The 8,165-nt window shown below is 38.8% G+C and overlaps 1 protein-coding gene across 1 annotated transcript in view; it reads right to left on the reverse strand.

The window, feature by feature from the left end:
* The window catches only part of ZGRF1 (zinc finger GRF-type containing 1), an 84,899-nt gene that overhangs the window by 76,205 nt on the left and 529 nt on the right, over positions 1 to 8,165 (reverse strand). The window contains exons 2-3 of the mRNA XM_033215026.1: positions 4,758 to 4,848; positions 2,872 to 2,952 (exon numbers count right to left, since the gene is read on the reverse strand). Coding sequence (XP_033070917.1) covers positions 2,872 to 2,952; positions 4,758 to 4,778 — 102 coding nt within the window. The 5' untranslated portion in view covers positions 4,779 to 4,848. The remainder of the gene's footprint in view (positions 1 to 2,871; positions 2,953 to 4,757; positions 4,849 to 8,165) is intronic.

Genomic DNA, 8,165 nt, shown 5'->3' on the forward strand with positions numbered 1-8,165 from the left:
AGTCTGACTTTCATCCTACACAACTTTTACACTGCTGCCAAACCAATCTTTCTAAAATACAAACATAGCCGGGCGTGGTGGCTCATATCTGTAATCCCAGCACTTTAAGAGGCCAAGGAGGGTGGAACATCTGAGGTCAGGAGTTTGAGACCAACCTGGCCAACATGGTGAAACCCATCTCTAACAAAAATACAAAAATTAGCCAGATGTTGTGGCACATGCTAGTAATCCCAGCTACTCAGGAGGCTGAGGCCCAAAAATCACTTGTGCCCAGGAGGCGGAGGCTGTAGTGAGCCAAGATCGTGCCACTGTACTTCAGCCTGGGTGACGGAGCAAGACTTTGTCTCAAAAAAATAAAACAAAATAAAATACAAATATGATATGTCACTCTTGTTCTCATAATTCTTCATTAGCTCCTAGGGCTGAGCACACAAAGTTCTTCATGATATGGTTCCTGTCTACCTCTTTAGCTTTATACTGCATCATTTCCCAATATGGGGCCTTCATTTCAGCTAGATTTAAATGCTTATAGTTCCCCACATTTCATATCATTTCATACATTCAGGTTGTTGGGACTAGGACACAATATTCAGCTCCCTTCCCCTTAACTTAGCAATTTTGTTTACAAAACAGAACAAAAAATATATACATATATGCTTCATCTAGAAAGAGTTCCCTGAACCGGAGACGGATCTAAATGTCTCTACTTTGTAATCTCATAGAATCCTAAACAAACATATTATAACCCTTATGCCCTTAGTCAAAAATTAGATAAAAGTCCCTTGAAGACAAGAACTATAATAACAAACTACCATTCATTGTGTGCTTAGGATGTGGCAGGTACTTTATTAAGGTCTTTACATGTTTCTTATTTTAATCCTTAAGACAACTTTATGAAGCATCATTTTCCCCATTTTACAAAGAAAGAAAAGACACACTGAGAGTACTTCCCCAAAATTATACATCTAATAAGCAAAGGGCCAGAATTGAAACTGAGGTCTACTTGACATTTGATGCTAACTGCTCTTCTACTCTGCATCCACCTATCTTACTTGACTTTTCCCACTGTCCACCCGCGATATGTTTGTAGGTTGATGATTTATTCAGTGGAAGATGAATAACTTTGACAGAATTTAGATAGAGAAAAGGCGTAACCAGCAAGAGAAGAATATAAGCAACAGCCTGCATTTAAGAAAGAGGGCGTTATATAGGAAACAGTGAGATAATTAACTTGCCTAGAACACAGAAACTTTCAGGGACTAACTTGAATTTATCTTGTTTTCCTATAACCTACTTGTGTGAGATATATAATGGGCACTCAACAAATGTATGCTATAGTTGAAGATAAAGTTGGATAGTAGCACTAGCATGACCATAATAATTTGGAACCAGAAGACAACACAAAGGATATGCAGAATCCAATCAGATGGTTTCTAAATATCTACAAGATTTTAAAGACACTGGATCTAAAGAAAAAGGGAGAATATAAAAGAAAAAGTTATATAGAATAGCATCAGACACTGAATGAATTAGTTTATGTATTTAAAAAACATATGGATATGCACAGACCTGAATATTCATCTATTTAAATTAGAAGAATTAATCACATAACTTGAACATAGCGATAGCAACCATGAGACCACCACCTTTAAAGAGCATAGACTTGGAGATCCTGTTGTTACTACAATGAAACACAGGGCTCAACACGTCCCTTGGTGATGGTGTTCAAGTTATCCTGATTATCTATAGCCCTGGGTCTCAAATCTCACTCTAAAATCTTACTGGCAGCCTCAGTTTGTTGATATGATAACTCCAATTTACTTGGGTAACAACATGTGTTTTTTACTCAATGTGAAAGTACCTTGTAACTCCTGAAACATTTAGAACTGGATATAGAGACAATGAAGTAATTCAAACCAAAAATATCAATACTTTTGAATTATGGTCATGAATAGATTTTAGTTATTGGCCAATCTGACATTAGGTAATCTGATATTTCAAATATTTGAGCCAGGCGCGGTGGCTTATGCCTGTAATCCCTTTGGGAGGCCAAGATGGCTTGAGCTCAGGAGTTTGAGACCAGCCTGGCCAACACGGTGAAACCCTGTCTCTACAAAAAATGTAAAAATTGCCAGGTGAGGTGGTGTGTGCTTGTGATTCCAGCTACTTGGAATGCTGAGGTGGGAAGATCACTTAAGCCTAGGAGGTGGAGGTTGCAGAGAGTAGTGCACTCCAGCCTGAGTGACAGAGTTAGACTCTGTCTCAAAAGACAAACAAACAAACAAACAAAAAAACTAATAAAATATTTGTGTTATTTTTTAATTTTAAAAAGCTGCTTTTGCCAGGCACAGTGGCTCACACCTGTAATACCAGCCTTTTGGGAGGCTGAGGCAGGCAGATCACCTGAGGTCAGGAGTTTGAGACCAGCCTGGGCAACATGGTGAAATCCCGTCTCTACTAAAAATACAAAAAAATTAGTCAGGTGTGGTGGCTGGTGCCTGCAGTCCCAGCTACTTGGGAGGCTGAGGCAGGAGGATCGTTTGAACCCAGGAGGCAGAGTTTGCAGTGAGCCAAGATCGTGCCACTGCACTCCAGCCTGGATGACAGAGTGAAACTCTGCCTCAAAATAATAATAATAATAACAGTCACTGTACTTTGCTACTGGATAACAGATCTTATTCATTCTATTAATGAACATTTTTAGAATGCACAAATGAACCACTGTGATATGAGGATCATCTGAAAATCTGTTTTCACATCATTTCCATGTATGGATATATTTGACATTTTATCACGTACAATTTTTAAAATATTCAATCAAAAATCGAGAACCTCACTCTTGCACCCTGTAGTCAACTGCTTTGTACTCACTTTGTTTCCTAAGGGAGTGATCTTCAGAATTCCATCTTGCCACACTTTTGACTTCTTCATCTTTTGATGAGTATATAGAACCTTATTTCCAAAAATACAAAAGAAATGGTTTCCATTTATATATATTCAATGTTATATATTTTATATATCCTTCCTACATACAAAATATATTTAAGGCACCTTTCATCAAAAAAAGGCACATACACCCATATCAATTTTTTAAATTTTAAAAACAAAAGCACAGATAGCATGACAATAGCATTAAACATTAATTAAATGAAATAAAAAGGGGCCGGGCGCGGTGGCTCAAGCCTGTAATCCCAGCACTTTGGGAGGCCTAGACGGGCGGATCATGAGGTCAGGAGATCGAGACCATCCTGGCTAATAACAAGGTGAAACCCCGTCTCTACTAAAAATACAAAAAAAAAATAGCCGGGGGAGGTGGCAGGCGCCTGTAGTCCCAGCTACTCGGGAGGCTGAGGCAGGAGAATGGCGTGAACCCGGGAGGCGGAGCTTGCAGTGAGCTGAGATCCGGCCACTGCACTCCAGCCTGGGCAGCAAAGCGAGACTCTGTCTCAAAAAAAAAAAAAAGAAAAAGAAATAAAAAGGGAAGGAAGGGAGAGAGAGAAGGAGAAGGGGGGAATAAGGGAAGAAATGGGAGGGGAAGGAAGAAAGGAGAGGAAAAATGCAAGGAAGAAACAAAAAAGATAAATGAGCATTGAAAGTAATTTGAGTTCTCTAGTCATCAGTGGGAAGGGAAAAAATTATTGGATTACAGAGAATTAATAATCTGCGCAGTTCTCAAAGTTTGGTCCAGAGACTCCCGGAGGTCTCCAAGACCTTTACAGGTATCTGTGAAGTCAAAACTATTTTCATAATGCTGTCTTTTCATCCTCACTCCTTCAGGGGTGCAGAATGAAGTTTCCCAGGATTATGTATACGCAATATTGTAAGAGTCAATTGCAACCTGAATGTAGAAGAAACAAACATGAGAATCCAGTTGTCTTCCATTAAGCCAAATCATAAATACTTTTTACATTTCTGCTTTAACTTCTAGTATGAAAAACATCAATAGACGTAAGACCCCCATATACACAAGTTACTTGGGGTCAATAATTTTCTAGAGCGTTAAAGAATCCCGAGATCGGCCGGGCGCGGTGGCTCAAGCCTGTAATCCCAGCACTTTGGGAGGCCGAGTCGGGTGGATCACGAGGTCAGGAGATCGAGACCATCCTGGCTAACACGGTGAAACCCCGTCTCTACTAAAAAAAAAAATACAAAAAACTAGCCGGGCGAGGTGGTGGGCGCCTGTAGTCCCAGCTGCTCGGGAGGCTGAGGCAGGAGAATGGCGTGAACCCGGGAGGCGGAGCTTGCAGTGAGCCGAGATCCGGCCACAGCACTCCAGCCTGGGCGACAGAGCGAGACTCCGTCTCAAAAAAAAAAAAAAAAAAAAAAAAAGAATCCCGAGATCAAACAGTGTGAGAACCGCTGATCTATACAGAAGAGGAATGCCAGTTCTTTAAGAGAAAGAAATTGTTTCCCGGTCTCACACTTCCAAAGAATATGTTACAAAGGACTTTGTCTAATACTTGATATTAGCCAAAAGGCTGAAAAGTGATGATTTTGTGTAACAAGTATGAATAGTAGGCAACAGATAGGTTACCAGATAAAATACTGTGCAATATTTGGGATCCTAATGTTAAAAAAGGTATGCATTGTTTATTTGAAATTCAAATTTAACTGAATAGCCTGTTTTTTGTTTTTTTTTGTTTTGTTTTTGCTAAACCTGGCAACACAGCAATATGTTTGTGAAACGCCTTCAAAAGAAAGAACAAAGGGAGAAAGGAAAGGAATTTCACCAAATTGTAAAAAATGGTAAAACTTACAATAAATTCTTGGCTTTCCATTATTTCTTCTGAAGTTATAAACCAGCTGGGTCCAGAAAATAGGAAGTAGTTATTCAACTATTTATACCACCTAAAATTAAAAATGACATAAAATTTCCACCCTGATTTCTTAAAAATAACAAATAGAATTTTTCTCAATAAACTCCCGACCATAGACATGAATCACAGTTCCAAGACTACCTAACTACCAAGGGAAACAGAGGTGTAATAAAATTATCTATCACTGAGGACACAGTAAAAGTGATACCATGCTGTGAAACAAGAATTTTTTCACAAGTAAAGAAAAAACTAAGTAAAATATATAAACTAATTTGTAGTCTGCAAACATTTTTCCAGATGCATAATATGTATCAGAAAACACGAATTTGTCCTCCACGTTTGGTTTCCTATAGCACAAACTCAATTTTTAAAGTTTTCTGAATTGCTATGGCCACCACAAGATGGCCCCCTTGTGTTTTAAATTTTTCCTTTCAACTCTTATCATCAATATACCACAGTACCTAGGACCAATTAATTATATAGTACCTCTGCAAGGAAAAATCTTTCCAACACTGTTGCAACAGTTACTGTAGTTATGTTATGCTATTGGATAAAACTGTTTCTGTGGGCAAATTTGGAAATCTAAAATCACTGATGGTGATCAGTGAAGAAGTAAATAGAAATGCCAAAGAAACATACTTTCTTTTTTTTTCCCTGAAGTGGTTCTAAAGATGTGACCCCTGGACCAACAGTATCATCTGGGAACTAGTAAGAAATGACCTATTAAGTCAGAAAGTCTGGGGTTGGGGGCCCAGCAGTCTGTCTTTTAAGAAGCCCTCCAAGTGATGCTGATGGACACTCAAGTTTGAGAATACAGACCTAAAAGACCTAGGAGCTGTAATTTGTGATCTGAGTTCAGTTCCTCTTTTAGACATCTAAAATATGCCACTTACATATTTATAAGTTACATATACTTATTCAGTACTTACTATGTGCCAGATATTATGCTAGGCTAAAATATTTAAATGGAAACTCTACACACCATCTCAAAGAATTTCAGTATGGCGGGGTGATAAACAGTAAATTTAATAAAATATGGCAGAAATAAGCACAGGCAGGTCACCCAGCTTGGTGTGGATCATCAAACAAGGCTTCTTCAAGGAAGTAAAGCCTAAGCTGTAAGTTGAAATAACCATTAGTCAAGGGAAGGCCAGTGAAGGTCTTCCCAAACAAGAATTGATATGTCTGATGAGGGAACTCTAGTACAATTACGGGTGAAGTGCAGGCCAGGCACGTTGGCTCACACCTGCAATCCCAGCACTCCGGGAAGCCGAGAGAGGTGGATCACCTGAGGTCAGGAGTTCCAGACGAGCCTGGCCAACATGGTGAAACCCCCGTCTCTACTAAAAATAGAAAAATTAGCCGGGCGTGGTGGTGCGTGCCTATAATCCCAGCTACTTGGGAGGCTGAGGCAGGAGAATCACTTGAACCCGGGAGGTGGAGGCTGCAGTGAGCCGAGATCATGCCACTGCACTCCAGCCTGGGCGACAAGAGCAAAGATCTGTCTCAAAAAAAAAATAAAATAAATGGGAGGGGGCAGTGAAGTGCAAGAAAGTGAGTGGTATCTTCCCTCAACTAATCAAGGTCATCTGGAGAAAGGATAGGTAAGGGGTATGCAAATGAGATACACATACTTGCTTCATGACACAGGTCACAGGACAGAAACCAAACCTACAGAAGGATTGCCTTTCAGAAATATAACACCTGGCCAGGCATGGTGGCTCACGCCTGTAATCCCAGCACTTTGGGAGGCCCTGGCGGGTGGACCATGACATCAGGAGCTCGAGACCAGCCTGGCCAACATGGTGAAACCCCGTCTCTACTAAAAATACAAAAATTAGCTGGGCATGGTGGTACGTGCCTGTAGTCCCAACTACTCAGGAGGCTGAGGCAGGAGAATTGCTTGAACTTGGGAGGCGGAGGTTGCTGTGAGCAGAGATCGCTCCACTGCACTCCAGCCTGGATGACAGAGTGAGACTCCATCTCAAAAAAAAAAAAAAAAAGAAAGAAATATAACTCTCACATCTTATCTCTCTCCCCTCTAGCGCACATAAACTGCTGATGCCTAATAATGCCAAGAAGATAGAAGAGAGATCCAGAAAACCACTCCTGGGCTGGATATGCTGTGTACATAGATGAGAATACATGGTACAGACACAATGCTGGGCATGTGGCAGTTATTAATATCAGATCTGTTTAATAGCTACCATGTATTCAGTGCTACCATATGCTAGAGACTGTTAAATGCTTTATTTGGAGGTTTTGTTTTTGTTTGCTTTTTAACTTTTCTTTTTCTTTGATAGAGACAGGGTTTCTCTCTGTCACCTAGGCTGGAGCACAGTGTTGCAGTCATAGCTCACTGCAGCCTCATACTCCTGGGCTCAAGCAATCCTCCCAGCCTCCCAAAGTGCTATATTATAAACTACATTATATACATTATATTATGTTAATTATACACATTATAATTATTATGTAATTATATGATATATAAATATATTACTGTTGTATAATATATAATTAATTATTGTGTGTAATCATATATATTATATAACTATTTACTGATTACATACTATGTATCAGGCAGGAATTGGACGAGATACTTTACATACAGTATTTATCAGTCTCATAATCCTGAAGAATAAGTATTATTACAATTTACAGATTAGGAACCCAATATTTACTAATTTAGGATTATTTATATGCTATTTCGCAATTGCAAGATAAATTCTCTATTATTTTCCTAAATTGAGATATTACTTCTGGAATGTATAGTTTAAAAAAAACTAGGAAGATGGAAACTCTTAAAGGATGGTTAAATTCGATTACAGGACAAACCTCAAAAAAAAAGCTAACTGGATCTTTTAAAATCTACAAGAGCTCTAATACTTCTTCATTGAAAGTCAACACCCTTTCTTATCTTAGCATTAATCAGAAAAAATTATTTAAGATAACAGCATCATATATTTAAGTGAGATGCAAAGATAAAGAGTTTTTTCCAAGTGTTCATCTGTCCACGTCCACCAGCCAATTCACCTGCTGACCGACTTCTAACAGGTGAAAGATTAATCTCCAAAGAAGTTTTTAAAGATCCCAGATGTTCTGTGATAATTATATACATACAAACATACACAGATATACGTACATACACACATATATATATGCCTTGTGCTACAATATGTACAGACACAACATATATACATAAAACTCGGTTTTCTCAGTAAAGTATGAGCCATTTTTCATTTAATTACAAGATGTTTTTCCTTTTGTTTTTAGACAAGGAGGATTTTTTGAAACTAAACCTGAACCTCTAAATTGTTCAGATAACAAAGTTTTGGAATCACGAACTCA

Source organism: Trachypithecus francoisi, unplaced genomic scaffold (assembly GCF_009764315.1).
Source record: "Trachypithecus francoisi isolate TF-2019V2 unplaced genomic scaffold, Tfra_2.0 Lachesis_group1, whole genome shotgun sequence".
Lineage (NCBI taxonomy): Eukaryota > Metazoa > Chordata > Mammalia > Primates > Cercopithecidae > Trachypithecus > Trachypithecus francoisi.